The 24,344-nt window shown below is 34.8% G+C and overlaps 1 protein-coding gene across 1 annotated transcript in view; it reads right to left on the minus strand.

Annotated features, from left to right (window-relative positions):
- Nucleotides 1-6,049: 6,049 nt before the first annotated feature.
- The window catches only part of LOC127430639 (calcium-binding protein 7-like), a 62,907-nt gene continuing 44,612 nt past the window's right edge, over nucleotides 6,050-24,344 (minus strand). Inside the window, exons 2-5 of the mRNA XM_051680541.1 lie at nucleotides 15,246-15,389; nucleotides 14,737-14,849; nucleotides 8,891-9,041; nucleotides 6,050-6,949 (exon numbers count right to left, since the gene is read on the minus strand). Coding sequence (XP_051536501.1) covers nucleotides 6,819-6,949; nucleotides 8,891-9,041; nucleotides 14,737-14,849; nucleotides 15,246-15,389 — 539 coding nt within the window. The 3' untranslated portion in view covers nucleotides 6,050-6,818. The remainder of the gene's footprint in view (nucleotides 6,950-8,890; nucleotides 9,042-14,736; nucleotides 14,850-15,245; nucleotides 15,390-24,344) is intronic.

Genomic DNA, 24,344 nt, shown 5'->3' on the forward strand with positions numbered 1-24,344 from the left:
TGCGCTGGCTACGAGGCACACAGCGGTCTGCCTGTCACACACCGCCAGTTCACGTAACACAGTTCAGATAGTTGTGGCATTTTGTATAGGGACCCCTAGTGTCACTACATCGACACAACGTCGAGTGAGTTACAGATAGGGAATGTCATGGTTACTTTCGTAACCTCTGTTCCCTGATGGAGGGAACGAGACATTGTGTCCCTCTTGCCACAATGCTGAACTACCCGCTGAAATGGCTGGGACCTGGTCTCGGCTCCTCAGCACAAAACCTGAATGAGTGGTTGCATACCAGCTCCTTTTGTACCCGTATGTCCGGGAGAGTGGCATGCAAATTCCACTCGCCAATTCTCATTGGCCTTTTTAAAAAAAAGCAGAGGTGTTTGGGGCTCCCAAGAGTGACCCCTAGTGTCACTACAATGACACAATGTCTCGTTCCCTCCATCAGGGAACGGAGGTTACGAAAGTAACCATGACATTTTTACATTTGTGGGTGAACAAGCGAGTCGACATTACAAATCTAGTGTAGCATTCACTGCAGCTTCAGTGATTTTAACGAGAACGTTCAAGATTTGTCTTGTTGCTCACTTACAATGTAAATGCCATATTATACAGTTTGCAAAAAATCTTTGCTTTTTGTATCTTTTCCAGTGTAGTTTGGTATTATCTTTATACATTTATAGTACAGTATAGTGTCATAGGAGGATACATACATTTTGTGCACTTGTTAAACACACTTCACAATGTGAAATGAATTTATTTGTAACATTACATTTGCCCTCCTCAGAGAGTGTTTTGAAGTGGCACTAATAAACTTACACTACCGGTCAAAAGTTTTGAAACACTTGACTGAAATGTTTCTCATGATCTTAAAAATCTTTTGATATGAAGGCGTATGCTTAAATGTTTGAAATTAGTTTTGTAGACAAAAATATAATTGTGCCACCATATTAATTTATTTCACTATAAAACTAAAATTTTATAAAAAATAAAAAACATTTTTTTTTTTTTAAATTGATGACTTGGACCAAATAATTAAGAAAAGCAGCCAATAAGTGCCCAACATAGATGGGAACTCCTTCAATACTGTTTAAAAAGCATCCCAGGGTGATACCTCAAGAAGTTGGTTGAGAAAATGTCAAGAGTACATGTCTGCAAATTCTAGGCAAATGGTGACTACTTTGAAGATGCTAAAATATAACACAGTTTTGAATTATTTTGGATTTTGTTTGGTCACAAAATAATTCCCATAGTTCCATTTATGTTATTACATAGTTTTGATGACTTTACTATTATTCTGAATGTGAAAACAAAAATTATAATAAAGAATGAGTAAGTGTTTCAAAACTTTTGACCGGTAGTGTATGTATGACACATTGATTATTCACATTCAAAAATATTCCATCCCAAACAGAAGTTTATATTCAGACCTGACTATAGAAATGTTGTCACTGTAAACAATACTTCAGCTTTAAAAAAAACTTGATAAGGCAAAGTAAGAAATGTCACAGGACAACATTGAGCATGCTCTTGCAATCTCAAGTATTCAAACAGCAAAAGCATGTTTACATAATATGCTTTAATACAGTACATGTAAATAATACATGTTTACATATATCTTTTAAGACATAAAACTGGCTCATATCTTGAAAAAAGCTTATGTCATATATTGCCATCTCTTTAACAAAAATAATGAAGCTCTACATGTATCTGTTAAGCCTTAAATACATAAAGGTCTTGATAATTTATGTAATACAAAAAAATCTGGCTATAATAAAAATTACTTTAATGTGAAATTACTAAAAATCTCAGTTTCTATTTTAATAAAGTGCTCTACGAATAATAAACTACTGATCTCAATGATTAATGAGAAAAGAAGCATCCTCTTTTGCATTTTACTATTTTGTACAACCAACATTTTCATTAAAATCCACAGTTACATACATACGGTATATACTTTGCATTTGTCAACACCGATTCCCTATTCGCTTTCATGTATTGCTTTAATGTATACTCAATTTCCTCCTTGGGAAAGATGTCGCAAACAACAAACATCATATAAAATGATATCTGAGAGAGCATACATTTTTTTTATGTTGCCAAGTAGACATGAAATACTTAATATTATACAGTATATGCTTTAATACATTTATAATGTACATTTATTTTAATGAACCATCTGCTTGTCCCAATTAAACACGGAACATATGATTCATTTACAGGTGTCCCCCAGATAACAAGCATTTATGAGCACATATAATTTGTATATTTTATGAGAAACGCCTCACAAACAATACACTTTTAAACAATATATACATGCTCTTATGACATCATGCAAGGCGGAATCTTTTTTTTTTTGTTTTTTTTTTGTCATTGTTCATTTGTCAGCGTCTCAAGAGAAATTAAGTATCTGTATTAAGCCCAGAAAGTTTTAAAGTGTATAAGCCAATTTTAAAACAAAAATGTGTAATCAAAGAAAGTTCTTACTAATAAATCTAAAACTATACGCATTTAACAAGGCACTAATTGTAAATGCTCTTTGCAATACAGAGTCTTTTTGAATAATTAATAATGTGTGATTAGATTTACAAAGAGCAAATAATACTAAGAGCAGACAGGGTCACCAGCCAGTCTGGTTATGATATAATAAGAATTCCCTTATTAGGATCTGCTTTGATATTCTGGCCTTAGTTTTGAATAATAGGTAGGTAACTTTTCTATAAGATTGTATAAGTTAACATAAGTTTAATAATTAGTATGAACTAACAATGAACAATACTTTTACAGTGTTTATTAATCTCAGTTAATGCTAATTTTTACAACTATATTTACTAATACATTAAAGTTGTATACTGTTGTATATGTTAATGTTAGTTAATGCATTATGAACTAAGACAAACTATCCTTTACATAAATGTGATATATTGCAATACTCTGTATGTTAACATGTATGTAATATCATTCATATTCATATTATAAAGTTCATATATGATTTTCATTTATATGCAACATATATTTTAAAATACTACAAAAATGCCTTTTTTCGCATATATGTAACATATTTCCCCAAATAATAGTGGAATTTGTATATATACATATAAGGCCAAATTTATGAACCACATATACTGTGTATATGTGTATGTTCATACATGACCGTATACCAGATTTCTTTATCAATACACAATGAAACAGTATTATATTTATACTTTAACCAAGAGTAATACATTCTGTAAAAATATTGTTCATTGTTAGTTCATAATAACTAATTAATTAACTAATGTTAGTGTATACATCCTTATTGTAAAGTCTTACAGAATAATATATTCTCTTTTCTAAGATAATGCACTGTTTTTGATGTTGGTCTCGGTGACCTTCTTGTTGCTTCAGAAAACAACTTAATTTCCCATTTATATGAATGAATAAGGAATTATGCCTGTATAATGGGGGAAACCTGTACATTGTTGTCCTGTGACTCCTCTTTGACTGTCACTTCATCGTAGTGCTTATGTGCGCTCTGAGACGAGGGTTGCCATCCATTGCATATTTCATTTAAACCAGGACTTTCAAATGTGTTACAAAGTACAGCTAAATCAATTCCCGCCCTGGGCAGAGTTTAAACAATGTTTTCCTGGAAAATCAACAGCATGACACACTTACAGCTGTTATATATCCATACCCTGACATTCATATTTTCAACTTTTTTAGCGTTATTCACACTTTACATGCTCCATTTTCAATCACCAAGTTAAACTGCTCACAAACTACTATATATTTTACCCAGGAAATCACTGAATATCAGCACAAATTAAACATTCATATGAAGGAACAATATATTTTTATGTGAAGCACTGATGTAGCACAGTGTTCTCTTTCAGGTTATATTAACCCTCATGCCATCCCAGATGTGTATTACTTTTAAAAGAATATTTCAGCTCTGTATGCCCTCACAATGCAAGTTAATGTGTACCAGAACTTTGAAGCTTCAAAAGCACATAAAGGCAGCATAAAAGTAATCCATAAGACTCCAGTGGTTAAATCCATGTCTTCAAAAGCGATATAATAAGTGTGGGTGAGAAACACTTTTTTACTATCAATCTCCACTTTCACTTTCACATTCTTTTTCATATTTTTGGCGATTCGCATTCTTCGTTCATTTCGTTCACCTACTGGGCAGGGAGGAGAATTTATAGCAAAACATAATTTAAAAATGTATCTGTTTCTCACCCACACCTATCATATCGCTTCTGAAGATATAGATTTAACCACTGGAGTAGAGGTCTGCACGGGCCTTAAAATGAACCTGAACAGATCCTACCCGGCCTGAACGACACCGTCAGATTTTTGTGACAATTGCACTAAAAACACCATGCGTTTTTGAAAATTTGAAGTTCTTTTTCACTTGACATGGTGTTTAAAAGATGCCGGTCCTGCGCGAGACACTGAAGAAAAAGTGAGACGCGGTGCAAATGTCAAAGACATTCGTCCAGCATGTGTTTACATAGGAAAACAGTGGGAAAACAGAACAGACACGCGCAAAAACGGTGTGAACGGCCCCTAACTCGTCCGTTCGCACGTGTGCAAAACAAGTTTGGTAAGCCTGTTTATTTTTTCATTAATTACAAACCCGAAGTCCTACTTGAAAAACTGACCCAAAACCGGCCCAAAACCCCTCGGATTCTAGGGAATCTCTACACTGGAGTCTTATGGATTACTTTTATACTGCCTTTATGTGCTTTTTGGAGCTTCAGATTTTTGGTACCCATTCAGAGCTGCAATATTTTTCTAAAAATTTTAATTTGTGTTCAGCAGAAGAAAGAAAGTCATACACATCTGGGATGGCATGAGGGTGAGTAAATGATGAGAGAATTTTCTTTTTTGGGTGAACTGTCCCTTTAATACGTAAGGTATCATGAAATAACAATTGAACAATTTGAAATTAACAGTTTGTTACAGCATTTATTACTCTTGGTTAATGTTAATTTTAAAATATACCACTGTTCAATGTTCATGCATTAACTAAGGTTAACATCTATATCTTTTAATGTTAAAAATGTATTAGTACATGTACAAATTTACATTAACCAAGATTAATAAATGCTGTTAAATTATTGTTTATTATTGGTTCATGTTAACTATTGCATTAACTAATGCTAACATATACAACCTTTTTATTAAGTGGTACACATAAATCAAATATTCCTTTTATCATTTGTTTTATATAATCATTTGGTATCATTTTACGCCAGTCATGCCATTTAAATTCAAAAGCTCCTAATTATCATTTCTATGTGATAACTACAGTGCAAATAGGTGACCATCGTCAAGTGGTTATACATGACCAACACATTATTCAAACGCAGACTTATGCATTTATATAGATAGTTCATTTACTTGGAAAACACACATTGAATGGGTTTGCACCCATCTGCACCAGAGATGTACTTTTTACGCAGACTACGTCTTTATGGAGTTAACAAGGATATTATGTTGTTGTTTTATAAAGCAGTTTTAGAAAGTATTGTCAGGTATGGTATTACAGTATGGTTTGGGAACCTAAGTGCACCTGGTCTAAATTGGTGCACCTGGTAATGACAGCAATGAAAATTGTTGGGCAGGAAGAACATCTTAGTCTTCAGGGTTTATATGAGCAATGCATTCTTAATCAGGTGCAGAAGATCTTAAGCGATCAAACTCATTTTATATATTCACAGTATGAATTGCTTCCCTCCGGGAGAAGATATAGAGTTCAATTTTTTTAATTAAATAGATACAGGAATTCCTTTGTACCTGTATTGGTGCGAATGTTTAATAGCAGTTTAGCTTGATGATATGTTATTAGTGTTATTATATTATATGTACTATTTGTGTGTCTGTGTGGTAATGTTTGATGCTTTTGTGATGCGTTTTTTTCTTATTTTCTCTATGCAGCAACATGAAGTTCACAACAAATTTCCCTTCGGGGACAATAAAGTATACTTTACTTTACTTTACAAATGTTTGCGAAAGTAAGCAAAACAGTTACATTTGCACCAACGAGCAGTGTTGATCATTTGAAAGTAAGCCTGAAAATGCATAGTGTATTTCAGGTGAAAAAGAAATGTACATTATTACATTACCATTGATCCATGTAAACCCCTTAATAATAGTTCACTATTGGTAAAACATCACTTTTGGGTTGTTTCACACAGCCTTTGGCCACAGTACAATTACAATCTTTTCAGGCATGTTCAATACTTAAGAACCCACGAAAATTACTCGACAACACAAGACAAACACTGCATGACATAAGCATGCCCTAAACAGCCCTTATTCTCATGCAAAGGGATCATTATATTGGATGTTGTATTTTAGCGCTTCAAATATATGTCAGGCGGGTCTTTGATGGTAAAATTTGTTGTGCGATCTAATATATACTGTAGATGAATGGATGAACAGCTGACTATTGTAAATCCATGCATCATCATGCGTCAAAGAGTAGGATCCTTGGTTGAACATGCCCATACGCCTAAATTCGCCATAACATCCTAAGTCCAAAACATTTGTCCTGGTTAAATGTTCCAATGAGTTTTGAAACTCCTCTCCTTTTCTTTTACTCTTTAGAAGAGTTTTAGGGTTTTGTTTAGTTTCTCTGCAGGTAAGAGGGGTCAGACATTGGTGCATATCTATGCGTTACAATTCAAAGCAACTGTCTATGAAAAGTTTTGCACAGTGGAAGCAGTAGCTCGTCTCCAAATTCTTTTTTTTTTTTTTATTTTTTTTTTTTGCCATTTCTGTCATTGGTATATTTTTAATAAAATCTAGGCTGTGATTGGTCCTCTCGGTTACTTCATGCCACTGCGAAGCACCTGATTGGCCGCGATGAGCATGACACTGATGATAAAAGCAATTGCAAAGGCGCAGATCAGACTCTTCCGTACGCATGTTTGCTTCACCTGTTGGGTCGGACTCTCAGCTAAAGAAACGGAGAGAAACAAAGTAGATCACAAGAAATAATGAGGATACACAGTTTTCAAGTGATTAAATGGTAGTGAAATGAAGAATGCAGAACATCTTGTTTTTTTTTTTTTTTTTTTTTTTTTTTTTAATGTGTTTGAAATTCAGTAGTGTAAAGTATACATAAACATAAGATGTTGAGAGGAACCCCGGCCCTGTTCCAAGTTAACTGAGCAACACAGGCAACATTTTTTGGCACGCTATAGTAATGTTATAGATGTGTTTACAGAAATGAAAAGCTGTTCCAAAGAGTAGGCAGCAAAATTATGCAGCTGTATAAGTCAAGCGAAATGTCAGTTTCAAATTTTGGTTTACTTATTTTTATTCACTAATGAAAAGTTTTGATAAGAAGCCTTATCTCATTTAAAATGAATTATAAGGGAATTTTCATTTTTGGGTGAACTATCACTTTAAGTTTTCATTTCAGTTAAGATGCTGCCTAAGTAGATAGCTTGGCTTACTGTCCACTCTGGACCACAGAAGTATATATTGTTTAAAATGTATTTTTTTATTGTTATATTTTTGTTTTTGTGTTAATGTAATCAGATAATATCAATAATGTCCAATACACTTAACGTAATTGATCATGATAATGAATTCAATAGTTTAAAGATGCACTCAGTAATTTTTTGTTTATGTCTTCTTGAAATTAAGCCCAAAGTATACATAGGTCAGACGCGAACGCGAATTCTGGCATAGTGACTCACCTCAATCTGGGTGGCAGAGGACAGATTTCAGTTGCCTCCCCGTCTGAGACCATCAGTCTATGCATCTTATCACGTGGCTTGTTGAGCGCGTTACCGCGGAGACGTAGCGCGTGTGGAGACCCACGCTATTCTCCGCCGCATCCACGCACAATTCACCACGTGCCCCACCGAGAGCAAGAACCACACATTATAGTGACCATGAGGAGGTTACCCCATGTGACTCTACCCTCCTTAGCAACCGGCCCAATTTGGTTGCTTAGGAGACCTGGCTGGAGTCACTCAGCACACCCTGGATTTGAACTCGCGACTCCAGGGGTGGTAGTCAGCGTCAATACTCGCTGAGCTACCCAGGCCCCGCAGCCTGATTTTTCTAACAGCGCGTCTTTGAACGCACAGACTGCGCATGCTCCTATAATTATCTACACAAATTAGTGGATCCACAAGTTGGCAATACTCACATTTGAGCCGCTGCTGTCACGAAGAAATGCTAGAAGACATATCGCTTTAAATAACAGAAGATGAATGTAAAAACAACAACCATAGATATGCACATCAAGAGCGCGAATGTGAGGAGGTCAGGAGATAGATGCATATGTAAAACTCGTGTCTGAAACAATATAAAGACATCTTTATGGGTCTAAACTCCTGAAGAGAAATTGTCCGGCATCTCATAGTAGTCGTAGAGCGCATGCGCAAGTACCTTGACAGACTCATGTTTGACTGTACGCAGACGCTGAGTGTTTGCGTCAAAATCGAAGTATACTTTGAGCTTTGCACTGACACTAAGGGGCGTGAATGCAGCATAATTTAACTGCAATAATTTTCAGTTACCAATGCCTTTGTATAAATTCACTATATCACAGCCATAATAAATTTAATCCATCAGTGAAAGTGTCTAATAACAGGGTGGTTACTGAGATTAAGTGAGTAGTATTCTGCTGGTCATTCGATCCTAACATGGCAGCCCCCATGTGCGGACCCTCTCCATTTAGAATAAAACTGCTTTTATAGGGTTACTGATATGACTGGAGTCTTTATCTAAAGTGAGTGGCCATGATTTTATACATGTGTTATAAAATTACAATTTATTTATTTAAGTCTAAGACTTTTTTTAATGAGAAAAAAATACTGAGTGCACCTTTAACTTTTATCTCAGCCAGACCTGTGTATTAAAAAAGTGAAAATGTTCTTACTGTCAATGTCAACCTGGCAGTCCTCGGGATTTTCAATATGGTTTTCCTCAGTCATGATAATATTCTCAATGTCCTTCATAGACAGATGGTCACAGAAAGTGTCATACAACAATCTCTTTAGTTCTTCCACAGTCAGTTTCTGCATATCACACTAAACAAAACAAAAAACAGAGAAAAAAAAACTGACAAACCTCTTCTTATGTCATGTTATAGGCCTACTTGTGGCCACAACATGGACAAACTTTCTTTAAATCTTTTAAGTCAACATGAATTTGCATTTGCATCTAATTTTATATCGGTAATGTGATATATTTCTAAATAAAACATGATATTCAATGAGAAAACATGTAGAGTGGGTCTTGATGATTTTAGACAATGCAAATTGGTTTGATCATGCAAAGTGATCTCTGTATGACAGGTAGTTCGATGGAAGGGGTTAAAAAAAATAAGAGGCTTTGGTGATGTCAGCTGTAAAGAAAAGTTATTACATTTCGATGAAAGATTACATGAAATAATTTGTTTTGCCTATTTGAAATACCATGCACAGATGAATTGTACACAAAAAGACCAGGAACATAAAAAGGGTCCATTTTGATTTCATGTTTACTTTAAATATACAAACGAATGCATACAAATTCATAACTCTGAACTCGTAGTAAGAAATGATATGTTTATGAAAGAGGTCCCTGTAGCTATTTGGGGTCAAGTGCACAGCTCAAAACTGCACCAGCAGTGAGCTGTGATTAGAGAAGCAGAAGCTTTGGGAGAATCACCATATGGCCCTTACAAATTATATCCAGCTCTACTCACTCAGAGTCAAGCAGAGGAAGAGACTCGGTCATGCAATTATGAATGACTCTTGCTTAAAGATATCATCTGACATAGCAATAAATCTATGTTGAAAATTATTCTGAAATGTAGATTTTTAGAAGAGACAGGAGACCTTTAAAGGTGCTGTAAGCACATAGTTTTGCTAACTATTGCCATTTTTCTAACTTCAGCCACATGCCCCTTCTCCAAAACACTGCCCTCCAAAAACATGTCAGCCAACACAATGTCAGCAATCCCGAATGCTCAAAACAAAGAAGTCTGTAATACTTCTGTAAGTCTGTAATATCAGTTATGCTGCTTTCCATTCAACTTGGAAGTCAGATTTTCCAACTTCCTTTCTACTAGGAAAAGCTCAATGGAACGCAGACTTCCAACTTGGAAACTGGTGTGGAAATCTATAACTCCGATTTTGCTGAGATGCAGGGATGCAATTAATGATAAACATTCACTTTTATTAAATAATATCCATAAATGAGCCAAAAATCCTACATTACATGAAAATAAAACTTGTTCAGCGAACGTTTGCATAGACAGGTATGTAAAATACAGTAAATTATAACTTCTTTTATCAATTAAATACCCGCTGAGTTAACAGAAGCGTTGCTGTTTTGTTTGCTTTTACATCATTTTTAGAGCATCGGGCAATAGAATGCCATCATAGTCAAAGATATTCCAACTTTAAATAAAATGCAGCATAGCATTCCCAATCATTTCAATAGCAGTTGCTCAGCTGGCCAAAGACCCCTTAGAAGTGTACAATCTTTACTCATGGGCACTTGAGCAAACACTAATGTTTTTTTTTTTTGAGAATAATTCCTCTGTAATCGAACTAAAATGACATCATGACTAGGGATGTCCTGATATCGATACTGGTATCGGGTCCATACTCATGCAAGCATGAGTACTACTTGTACACATGCTTGTAAAAAATATTCTGATACCAAAAACCAATACCATCTGACGTGCGAGTGTCATTACATAAACATTCAAAGCACAATTTAAAATCACATTATGTCATAGTGTGGTTATTAATCCATAAAGGCTACGATTAAATTAGATAAATATAGAGTTTGCATGTATTACACACTTCAAATGTGAGCACTTGTGAATGTGTGGCACCAGTGCTGTGCTGACACCGGCTGCTCATACCTTTTAGAGCTCCTTGGCTCATACATGGAAAACAACATCATAAGCATTGTGTGCTTTGTTTGTAGTAGATGACAATGAGAAGACACTAATTCACTTTGTAGCGTGAGGCACATACAGACTACACATTTATTTAATTAAATAACAGCCTTTTGCAGTAGCAAAGTGACCTTCTTTTTCAGAAGTGAGAAGCTACCATCAAAAACACACAGAAAAAGAAAGGCAAAATAAAAGCTTCCACCAAAATAAAAGCTTAATTTAAATGGAAAAAAGTATGACATAAATATATCACTACTGTATAGTTATGTAATATTCACTGTAATACTACGACTACTGCTACTTATAATGATAATAATAATAATAATAATAATAATAATAATAATAAATCAATAGTCATTTTATAATGTTTAAGTAATACCACACATCTGTGATGCTCTGCAGCCCTTTATTTGAAAAAAATAACTCCAATGTTGAATTTCAGATTGTGCTGTGAGGTTCTGTATAAAAGCGCTTCATTTAATACAAATAATACAATATTATGTTGAAAAATTACTTATTCTATTTTCATTTGATTCAACGTTTAATAAATTAATTTATTCAAACACTATTTTGATGATAAAATAGAAATAAACAAAAATGTATATTCTGAAAAATAAAACAAAAAAAACAGGTATCAGTATTGGAGCGTACCGAATCGTTAATTATACTTGTTCTCAAAAAAATTGTATCAGGACATTCCTAGACATGACAATGCTGACTGGCTGATGACACCACAAGAATGTGCACAATGCCAAGCCCTTCAATAGCGACTATTTCAACCAGTGCAAGATGTGTGACATTAAAGAAATATACAGTAATTTGCAAAAGTTTTAGGCAGTTGTGAAAAATGTTGTATAGTGAGGATGTTTTCAAAAATAATGCCATTAATATAATATATATATATATATGGCCCAGTGGGCTAAAGCACATAACTGGTAATCAGAAGGTTGCTGGTTCAATCCCCACAGCCACCACCATTGTGTCCTTGAGCAAGGCACTTAACTCCAGGTTGCTCCGGGGGGATTGTCCCTGTAATAAGTGCACTGTAAGTTGCTTTGGATAATAGCATCTGCCAAATGCATAAATATAAATAGTATGCCTTTAAAACAGCACCAATTCTCCTAGGTACACTTGCACACAGTTTTTCAAGACAGATAGTTTGTTCCAAGCATATTGGAGAACTTGCCACAGTTCTATGTATTTAGGCTGTCTCAGTTTCTTCTTTCTCTTCATGTAATTCCAGACTGCCTCAATGATGTTGAGATCCGGGCTCTGTGGGGGTCATACCATCTGTTGCAGGACTCCTTGTTCTACTTCTATTCTATTATTTTTGCAAAAGGAATGTTTAGAAATCAAAAATTGATATTTGTTGACACACTAAAGCAGAAGATATAAAATAATCATCTTAAGACCATCTTAATGTTTTTTTGTGAAACATCTGATGTCAAATTTACAAAGCAAACAAAAGTTCACAACACAAAGATATCAAGCTACAACACAATGAAACTAATCCACAACACAATAAAATCAAGACACAACACAAAGAAATTCATCCACAGCACAAATAAATTAATCCACAACACAAATAAATTCATCCACAACACAAATAAATTCAGCCACAACACAAATAAATTAAGCCACAACACAAATAAATTCAGCCAAAACACAAATAAAGACACAACACAAATAAATTCATCCACAACACAAATAAATTCAGCAACAACACAAATAAATTCAGCAACAACACATCATAATTAAGCCACAACACAAATAAATTCAGCAAAAACACAAATAAATTCATCCACAACACAACAAAATTAAGCCACAACACAAATAAATTCAGCAAAAACACAAATAAATTCATCCACAACACAACAAAATTAAGCCACAACACAAATAAATTCAGCAAAAACACAAATAAATTAATCCACAACACAACAAAATTAAGCCACAACACAAATAAATTCAGCAACTACACAAATAAATTCAGCAACACAAATAAATTCAGCCACAACACAAATAAATTCAGCCACAACACAAATAAATTCAGCAACTACACAAATAAATTCAGCAACTACACAAATAAATTTAGCAACTACACAAATAAATTCATCTACAATACAAATAAATTCATCCACAACACAAATAAATTCAGCAACAACACAAATAAATTCATCCACAACACAAATAAATTAAGCCACAACACAAATAAATTCATCCACATCACAAATAAATTCAGCCACAACACAAATAAATTAAGCCACAACACAAATAAATTCAGCAGCAAAACAAATAAATCCATCCTCAACTAAATGAAATTAAGCCACAACACAAACAAATTAATCCACAAAACAACTAAATTAAGCCACAATACAAAGAAATTCATCCACAACACAACAAAATGAAGCCACAACACAAATAAATTCATCCACGACACAAAGAAATTAAGCCACAACACAACGGAAATGCTCCAGGCCACTAGAAGGCCACATACCTAGTGAATAATTGTAGATATTTAAAACTTTATTTGCAGTATTACATGCTTACATGAGAAGGATAGGACACGTTAAGACATTCCCAGTAAAATATTTTTATGTTTTGATAAAGTTATGATTTTAATTTTACTAAATACATTTTGGCAAAGACATGTGTGCAATGTGAAGCTGAGTATTGTAATTAACTCTCTATGGTGTTGCTTCCAGGCAACATAACAAAATTTGGTTTACTCTGTTAAAACAAAACACCCAATTTAAGAAAGAGTCCATTCTTAATCTTTGTTTTGTAGCTTAATTTATTTGTGTTGTGGCTTAATTTATTTGTGTGGTGACTTAAAATATATTTGTCTGGTGGCTTAATTAATTTATGTTGTGGCTAATTTCTTTGTGTTGTGGCTTAATGTTGTTATGTTGTATCTTAATTTCGTTGTGTTGTGGCTTAATTTATTTGTGTTGTTTGTTGTTTATATATATATATATATATATATATATATATATATATATATATATATATATATATATATATATATACAGTACTGTGCAAAAGTCTTAGGCACATAAGATGTTTCACAAAAGCATTTGTCTTAAGATGGTTATTTATATCTTCAGCTTTAGTGTGTCAATGGGAAATATAAATGTTAGAGTCCCAAACATTACTTTTGCAAATAGAAAAGATTAGAATAGAAGAACAGGGAGCCCTGCAACAGATGTCATGGCCCCCATAAACCCCCCACTGAACATCATGTCAGTCTGAGATTACATAAAGAGACAGAAGCAATTGAGACAGCCTAAATAGATAGAAGAACTGTGGAGAATTCTCCAAGAAGCTTGGAACATCCTATCTGCCAACAACAAAGAAAAACTGTGTCTAGGTGTACCTAGGAGAATTGGTGCTGTTTTAAAGGCAAAGGTGGTCACACCAAATATTGATTTAACTTTTTTTATGTTTACTGGTCTTTGTATGACATTAAGTGATAAATGAAAACTATTTATGCCATTATTTTTGAAGACATCCTCACTATGCAAAATTTTTCTTAAGTGCCTAAAACTTTAGCACAGTACTGTATATATATATATATATATATATATATATATATATATATATATATATATATATATATATATATATATATATATACAGTATATAACTATTTATGAGCCTATCTAATTAATGCCATATTGTGTGATTTTTTTAAGGTGCATTGGTTGTGCATTGATAGAGCATTGACAATATCTAATCCTGATTTAGCCTCTGTGTGTGACAAGGACAGACAGAATAAGCAGACTTTGTGCCTCTTGTCACTTGGAATAACATGAGAAGTGGCAAATAATCACCTTCCAGAAAACAGAGTCAAAATCGGTTCCGTTGAACTTGTCAGGCATTCCGGCAGCTGTGAGTTTGGGCCCCAGGAGGGTAACAAATTCCTCGAAATCCACCTGGCCATCTCCTGCATGAAGAGACTTTGAAGTATTAGATGCACTCTAGCACAATAAGAAGATCCAGTTGTTGTAATTGGTTATGGAATATGAAACAAGTATCCCTGCACGTCTAGATTAATTAGATAAATTCTTAAGTTCTGTTCAGACCAAACGCCTTCTTGCATTAAAATGCTAGATGCAGTGCAATGATTGGAACAGAATGCAGGTCTGTAAAGACACGTTTTTAAAAGCTGAAGTTCATTTAACTAGACACAGCATCTAAAAAACATTGTGCTCCTGTGTGAGATGCAGCTCAATGGTCAAAGATGTCTGTCTAGCGCATGTTTACATAGAAAAACAACTAAAAACGTTCAATGTGAATGGGCCCTTAGCCAAGTTCAAGTCAAGTATGTGCATCTGCTCACCATCCATGTCGAGTCTTTCAATGATGACCTCTAGCTCGACCTCATTGGGCATGTACCCTAATGAGCGCATGGCCATACCAAGTTCCTGCTTTGAGATGAATCCATTCCCGTCTCGATCAAACACCTTGAACGCCTCCCGGATTTCTGAGGAAGACAATCACACATAGACATCCAAATAGTGTTAACCACACACTCAAGTCATAAATCTGTAAGACAGTGCAAAATGCTTAATACTCCCAATACTGAAACAGAGCAAGAAATAATTACTCCTTAACAATGTTAAAAGAGACAGATATTAAAATCATCATACCCAAGTGACTCTGAAAGGAAAGAGATTATTGTATTGATTGTTACCCACAATAATTCACTTTCTGCTCCTTAAATGCTTTCAGCGGAATGCAGCCCTATTTGACAAAACTTGATTGATTTTAAAACAAAGAAACAGGCCTATTTCCGTAGCATCAGTACGGGATTGTTAAAAGACCTCAAATGCCGCAATGCATATGGATGGTTGAGCCATCTCGTTTCACAATATATGCACTATACATCATCATTAAGTCATTTGCAATTTTCCACTTGTCATGCCATAATGTCATATTCCTAATTATGAAATATGAGCCACTGTGGCAACTAGATATTACTATAAATCCATATAATATTTTCAATACGGAGTGTGAACAAGAGTATTCGCTACTGTGCCTAGCTAACTGTGCTGTAGGTTTGATAAATGGCTATTTGGACACAGAGTCCAAACAAACACAGCAAATTAAATCTATTGCTCCCCTGAGTAAAGAAAATTAGAGAGGAAATATGAGCAAAATACAAGATATGATGGAACTGCTGTCCAAATAAGACTACTGCAACAGACAGTGAAAGCAACTTTTTACTCTACATTATAAAGGAAGTAAAATTTCAAATGGAAATATGGTGTGGTGTCTAATTTGCTCATTTCAAACGAAAACAATTCAGCAGCAAGCAGCATATTTTGAGACCTGACCAAAAAAGAAAGACATTTTAAAGAAAACAAGGTGGTGCAAGAATTCCCTATCTACCAAAGAACAGTAAATTAAAGGGATAATTCACCCAAAAATGAACATTCTCTCATCATTTACTCACCCTCATGCCATCCCAAATGTGTATGACTTTCTTTCTTCTGCAGAACTCTATAACAAATATTTTTAGTATGAATATCTCAGCTCTGCAGGTCCATACAATGAAAGTGAATGATGGCCAGAACTTTGTAGCTCCAAAAATCACTTAAAGGAAACATAAAAGCAAACAATATGACTCCTTTGTTTAAATCAGTATCTTCAGAAGCTGTATGATAGGTGTGGGTGAGAGAACAATATTTAAGTCCTGTTTTATTCTACAGTAAATCCTCACTTTCACTTTCAGATGTGAAAGTGAAACTAAACAGGCACCACATGTGATTTTCAGATGTAAAAGTGATAGTGAAAGAAGAGATTTATAGTAAAGGACTTAAATATTGATTTGTTTCTCACCCACACCAATCTTATCACTTCTGAAGATATAGATGTCACCATTGGAGTCATATGGATTACTTTTATGCTGCCTTTATGTGCTTTTTGGAGCTACAAAGGTCTGGCCACCATTCACTAGGACTGTATGGACCTACAGAGCTGAAATATTCTTCTAAAATCTTTGTTTGTGTTCAGCAGAAGAAAGAAAGTCATACACATCTGGGCTGGCATGAGGGTGAGTAAATGATGAGAGAATTTTTGGGTGAACTATCCCTTTAAACGTGATTTTCAACAGTATGTGCAGGTCTTGGACACTTCAGGTATAATTTGACAGTATACAGTTTGAAGTATGGTGAACTCTGAAGACAAATGCTACTGTAAGTAAGGCTGCCAAAGTCAACATGTTGCTTTAATTAGTTAGATTTTTAAACATGTCTTATTCTGTTACATTTATTTTGAGAAAGGCCTATGGCTTGTAACAGAAGTCATTTGCAGTCTTTGTATGACAGATTTTAATTAACAGTAGCAATATTTCCATCCAAATTGTGAATTTAATTTATGCGAAAAAATCTGAATAAGGCAAAAACAATTTGTAAATAAAGCAGCGTTTCCATCCCATGTGTTGATGAGAACAAAAGTGAAAAAGTGAAAGCGTGTCACACAGTTCTGTGAGGTAATAGTAGCCAATCATTTTGATGAAACGTTTTGGCTTCTGCATTTCAGAATAACCAGAGCAACATTTGAAATGCTATATGATGATATTGATTATATTCTTAGAGCAATTTATTTGTTCAAATGGTTTGTTGAGGCAAAGTCCCTTTTTTTTTTTTTTTTTTTTTTTGATGAGCATCTGTTCCTATATAAATTCTATAGGAATATATTCGGTAAACATGTTTCTATGTACTGTAGTTTATGCACATGTCACATTATCGAATAAAAAATGTATGCGCCTCAAGTGACCATATACATTTTTTGTTTTGTTTTGCGTATGTAGGTGATTTTATTTGCATGTGATATCACAAAATTTGCATACAATATGTAGATGGAAAAAGCTAATAAAGCTCAAAATTGTCTTTCATTGGTTGACAAACAGACAGTCACTCAAAAAAATATTTTTGCTTTTTCTTAAATATATCTAAGTTTTTTAATTTAATTTTTTTTAAAGATTACTCAATTCAATTTGATTGAATTTTTAATATGAAATTGAAATTCTTCAGTCTTAAACATAATTTTTTTGGAGTGCTTTCCAAACTCACACCACTGGTTGAGCTAATGTTGCTGATCGGGATGTTTAAACATAGCAATAATTAAAAAGTGTTTATACAGTATTTACACATTTTGATGGAATCAACTTAAAGGGATAGTTCACCCAAAAATGAAAATTCTCTCATCATTTACTCACCAGATGTGTATACATTTATTTCTCCTACTGAAAACAAACAAAGATTTTTAGAAGAATATTTCAGCTCTGTAGGTCCATTCAATGCAATTGAATGATGGATAGACCACCGATGCTCCAAAAAGCATATAAAGGCCGCATAAAAGTAATCTGTAAGACTCCAGTGGTATAATATTCAGTATGTCTTCTGAAGCGATCAAATCGGTTTTGGGTCTAAACAGACCAAAATATAACTCCTTTTTCACTATAAATCTTGAAAATAATGTGAAAGTGAAAGTAAAGATTTATAGTAAAAAAAATGATTTAAATATTGATCTGTTTCTCACCCAAAGCAATAATACCGCTATAGAAGACAACCATTTAACCACTGGAGTTGTATGGATTAGTTCTGTGCTGGCTTTACGTACTTTTTGGAGCTTAACATTTTTGGCCACTATTCACTTGCATTGTATGGCTCTACATAGCTGAAATATTATTCTAAAAATATTCGTTTGTGTTCTGTTTAAGAAAGAACATCATACATATCTTGGATAGCATGAGGGTGAGTAAACGATGAGAGAATTGTAATTTTTGGGTGAACTATTCCTTTAATAATGGCTTACTTACACTGTAGTTGTCACTGCATTTTAACATCAAAAAATTACACATATCACCTTTTAAATTGATGAATACATTGTAAATTATAATTAACAGGAAATACAAGCTTGAATAATGTCTGAGCATGACACGATACAATTAGACACATAGAAAATGAAGCTTAAAGGCTTCAATCTAACAAATAGCCAGAAATATGACTAATAACAATGTCTAATGGTTACCGCTGGACTAGAAATAGACATCAGGTTTCATGTCCAAATATATCCTGTTTGATTGACAGTGAAGTAATTACTAAGCAAAGGTGATCATTTAAGACTTTTAAATGGATGCCCATTATACAGTGACACAACCCACATATAAATAAAAGATTTATTTCTAACCTACATGTGTTTGCAAATATGTACCAAACCCGTGTACAGTGTTTATACAGAAAGATGACCTTCAAATTACTAACCAAAATTTAAAACTTAGCAAAATTTATATTGAGTAAATTTTGATGACTGTGATGTAAACCTGTGTAATGTTAAAATATTTTCTACTTTCACAGCTTAATATGCAGTGTCAAGTTTTAGTAAGCCATTTGTAGGTTGATTTCCTCAATATGTAAATGCTGGCTCTTTGGTCGATATCAGAACATTGCTCTGATTGTTTAAGCATCTGAAAAAATGCAACATTGACTTAACAAAGTTTGTGAGTTTGGAGTGTGACTATCTGCTTGTTTGACCAATGGTAAATAGGTGGAGTATTCAGGAAAAAACAGCTTTAAAGGAATAGTTCACCCAAAAATGAAAATTCTCTCATGATTGGCTCACCTTTAAGCCATCTCAGATGTATATGAATTTCCTTCTTTAGCAGAACCGAAGAGAAGATTTTTATAAGCACATTTCTGCTCTTTTTGTCCAAATAATGCAAGTGAATGGGTGCCATTGGACTGTTGGCTATTTGATGGCCCAGAAGTCATATTTAGGCTACATAAAAGTAATCCACATGACTCCAGTCGATCAATTAATGTTTTCTGAAGCAAACCGATAGGCTGGTTTAAGAAACAAATCAATAATGAAAAAGTTTTAACTTTAAATCGTTGCTTCTGCCCAACGCTGTATTGCTGTTTGAAACACTCGCGTGACGTTCGTTCCTCTGTTGTATACAAAGCACGCACTTCCGACTTCTCGTGTAAACATGCCATTACGCTTATGTCACAGATGCGTCGACTGCTGGCAGGAAGCAATTTTTAAAGTTAAAATTTTTTTTATTATCGATTTCTTTTTTACACAAACCTATCGATTTTCTTCAGAAGACATTAAATGATCAACTGGAGTTGTGTGGATTACTTTTATGGTGCCTAAATATGCCTTCTGGACCATCAAATAGCCAGCAGTCTAATGGCACCCATTCACTTGCATTGTGGACAAAAAGAGCTGAAATGTGCATATAAAATCTTCACTTCGGTTCAGCTGAAGAAGGAAAGTCGTATACATCTGGGATAGCTTAAAGGTAAGTAAATCATGAGAAGATTTTCATTTTTGGTTGAACTGACCCTTTAAGAATAATGCAGGAAAGTGCCATAATATTATTATGCAATGAATACACAATGCAATGTAGTTCTTGTGTGGAATAAGAATAAGGCATGAATAAGTTATTTTATTGCATATTTTATTTGGTGGCCTTAACTACTATGTACTTAACCATTTGATACAATGTACTTATTATGTACAGACATGTTGTTGCATTTTAATTACTTTTAAAGTACTTGTATTTAATTACATTTGTAGTTATACTGTAAACTTTACCCCTAACCCAACCCTTACCCCAAAACCTAATTCTAACCCCTTATCCTAACCCTAACCTTACTCCTAAACCTACCTGTTCCTCAACCTCAGTAGCAGCAAATGTGGGGATTTTGCAGAACAACATGTAGTTACACAGTAAATACATAGTCTTGTATGTATTAAATGTTAATACATAGTAGTTAAGGCCACCTAATATAAATTGTGACCGAAACATTTTCAGCTTAGTCGAGAATAATTAATAAGAAAATGTTGTATAAACAATATGAAGGTGGGGAAATTTGGGAAACACTCGTAAACTAGCAAGGCTCTATACAGTGGTCTCAACAATGTTCATTGTGCAGCAAATCTTTTGGGAAACCCACCTCTGCTTGTTGCTAGGCAACTGCACAACTGTTCTAACCTACTTAGACCACATCCTTTCCTGATTGAAAGTGCTTGGTTTCAAAAGTATATCAAAAAGTTGTAACTGTTTATAAAAGTAGCACTTTCTGTAAGAATAATCATCTCTTTGGAAATCAAGAGTATCAACTGCTATCATGCATGAATGTAAAAAATGATCCCCTTTAGAATACATCTCCAGCAGTGTGGCTTTCAAAATACTGCTTTTCAGAATATCTGTATTTATTTCACAAGTGATTCTGTTTTCAAATTAATAGGTTTCAAAATATTCATCAGCCAACCAGGTAATTCTAAGCAGTTAATGTTTTATTTACCATTTTGTTCAAATCAACCAAGAAACAACCTGCCTCAACCCACACCTGCAGTTTAATTTACGTAATTATAACTTTCAGCCCACTGCTCATGAAATGTTCATAAAAATACAGTTATACATTCTTTTGTCTTTGAAATGACATGAAAGAGGTTTAAAGGTTTTCTGTGGAGAATTTTTATTTGTAATTTTTTTTATTTTTATTCTTATAAATTTTTCATAGCTTTGCAAATTTAGTTGCATGAGGCAACAAAAAAATAATAGAGTTCAAGTTGTAGCTTGGCTCAACAAATGTAATTTTTGGAGATCAGTCCGTCAACGCCATGCGAGGATCGGACGTGTGAACGGCAAGCTCTGCGCACTTTGCTAGTTTTAACACTTTTAATGATATAAACCAGTGAGATTCGATACACTTCGTTCCATAACTGTTCTAGGAGGACAATACATCAAAGAATTCAAAATCCTCTGGAGACATTAAAAGTCACTTATGTGCTCAAGCTGATACTCCCGAGCGGGCCTCGAGCCAGGGAGTCGATTTGGTCGGAGAGATACAGGAAATGCGGCGAGAGATGCTGGGCATGTCTGACTTGGAGAATCTTGCTGTGATACGTCGATCGATCACTGCCATGGAGGCAAAGTTCTCTGAGATGGTTACAAGAGTGGGGGATATCTAGAAACAGATTGATTATCTGGAGTCATCGGAGAGAGAATTATCTGCTAATCCGCTAGCAACCAAGGTGGATTTGGAGTGTGTCTGGGAGAAGTTGGAGGACATGGAGAACCGTAGCTTGCGGAATAACGTCCTTATTGTCGGAATTCCTGAGGCCGAAGAGGGTCGGGATGGTGAAATTCCTGGGTGGGCTCCTTCTGAATCTGCTAGACATAACAGGCCATAAACTGGAAATCAAGCGTGCTCACAGGGTTCCGGCTAGCAGCTGGAGTTTATTTTGCGGAGTGGCACACCTTCGGGACAGTTTTGTGGATGAATCTACATGCTCTTTGAGTTTGTTCCACCTATTGGCTGGAGTTTATTTTATAGATTATCTTTTGCTGTCTAATTCTGTCTCACAAAATTTGTATAGAAACACCAGACTTGAGTTCGGGTTTTAATGGTCGCACCAATGTTGAAATGTGGTCTTTATAATCTTGTTTTTGATATAATCTATTTTTTCTTATATGTCAAAATGTCAGATGTTAATATGAGTGGATTGTCTCTCTCCATGTGGAATGTGAATGGGTTGGGGCACCCCATAAAAAGAAGGAAGGTTATTTCTCTTCTTAAGCATAAGAAATATGATATAGTGTTTCTTCAAGAAATGCACCTTTGTCTGCAGGAAGCGGAAAAATTTGGAAAGATATGGGGTGGGCATTTTTTTATAGTGCTGGCATGAGTAAGAGCAGGAGCAAGAGTCATTATGCTGATAAGTAAAAATCTACAATTCAAATGTCTCAAACAGAGTAAAGATAAATTAGGAAGAGTCATTATTGTTTTAGCTGAAATTCAGGGGCAAAGTCTTATTTTGGCTAATATTTGTGCACCTAATGTGGATGATCCGGGCTTTTTTATAGATCTTGAAGGGATGTTGCAAGCCACTGGCACCCCTCATGATATAATATTGGGAGGAGACTTTAATCTTTTGATGGACTCAGTCCTTGATCATAGTGAAGCAAAAATGTGCAAGCCCCCTAGAGCAACACTGGATGTGTAAAAATCCTGGTCTTACAGATATTTGGAGACTTTTGAATCCATCTGGTAGGGACTATACAATTTTCATCTGTCCATAAGATTTACTCTAGAATATATATATTTGTTTATATCTAAGCCCTCATTTAATCTGTTGTTGATTGCTCAATTGGAAACATTTTAGACTCAGATCATGCCCTAGTGTGTTTAGAGGTGTTGCCACATACGGAGAAAAAATAAATAATATAGTTGGTGTTTTAATGTATCCCTTTTGCAAAATCCTGTATTCCAACAAATGCTAAAGACTGAAATCAATGTATATATGGAGACCAACTGGTCCTCAGTATCCTCTGTGGGTGTGGCTTGGGAGGCACTTAAGGTGGTTCTTAGGGGTCGGATCATACATTATGCCTCATTCACCAAAAAATCCAAAGGACAAGAACTCGTGGAATTGGAAGGGAATTTTAAAAGTGCAGAGGCACAGCTGAAGTGCCAAATGTCATCTAATGGCCTCAGGGAATTGACCCGATTGAAATATAGATATAATTCTATTTTGTCACGGAAAGTGGAGTTTTGGCTATTCAAGGCAAGACAGTCATACTTTGAGTCGGGGGACAAAGCGGGGAAACTTCTTGCTAGATATATAAAACAGAGAGAGTCTTTTTCTACCATTCCCTCAGTGAAATCTGCTGGTGGTGAAATATTTACCTCAGCCATTGATATTAATAATGCTTTTAAAGAATTCTATCTTGATCTCTATAGTTCCACATCTTCGTCTGCTGAAGAGGATATTAGAAACTTTGTGGAACCATTAGAACTTCCTAAACTGACGACTAAGCAAAACAAATCTCTTGATTCCGAGATAAACTTGGAGGAGCTTGGCGAGGTAATTAAGGCCTTGCCTACAGGCAAGGCTCCGGGGCCAGATAGCTTTCCCGCTGAGTTTTTTAGATCTTATGCTACAGAACTGACTCCACTTTTGCTAGAAGTTTATACAGAATCATTAAAGAATGGGAAGCTTCCGCCAACCATGATGCAAGCCCGGATCAGTCTGATTCTTAAAAAGGACAAAGATCCAAGCGAGTGTAAGAGTTACCGTCCAATTTCCCTGATCCAGCTAGATGTTAAAATATTGTAAAAAATTTTGGCTAACCAATTAAGAACATTTATGATATCTCTTATACATATAGATCAGGTGGGGTTATACGGGGCAGTAACTCTTCTGATAACATTAGGCGTTTCATCAATATCATGTGGTCAGTGGCGAATGATCAAACTCCGGTCGCTGCCATCTCACTTGATGCTGAAAAGGCATTTGATATGGTAGAACGGGATTATCTTTTTAAGATTTTGGAAATGTATGGGTTCAGGAATACTTTTATTGGGTGGATTAAGTTACTTTATATACACCCGGTAACGGCAGTTCAAACTAATGGATT

The sequence above is a fragment of the Myxocyprinus asiaticus genome, chromosome 3 (assembly GCF_019703515.2).
Source record: "Myxocyprinus asiaticus isolate MX2 ecotype Aquarium Trade chromosome 3, UBuf_Myxa_2, whole genome shotgun sequence".
NCBI classification, from domain to species: Eukaryota; Metazoa; Chordata; class Actinopteri; order Cypriniformes; family Catostomidae; genus Myxocyprinus; species Myxocyprinus asiaticus.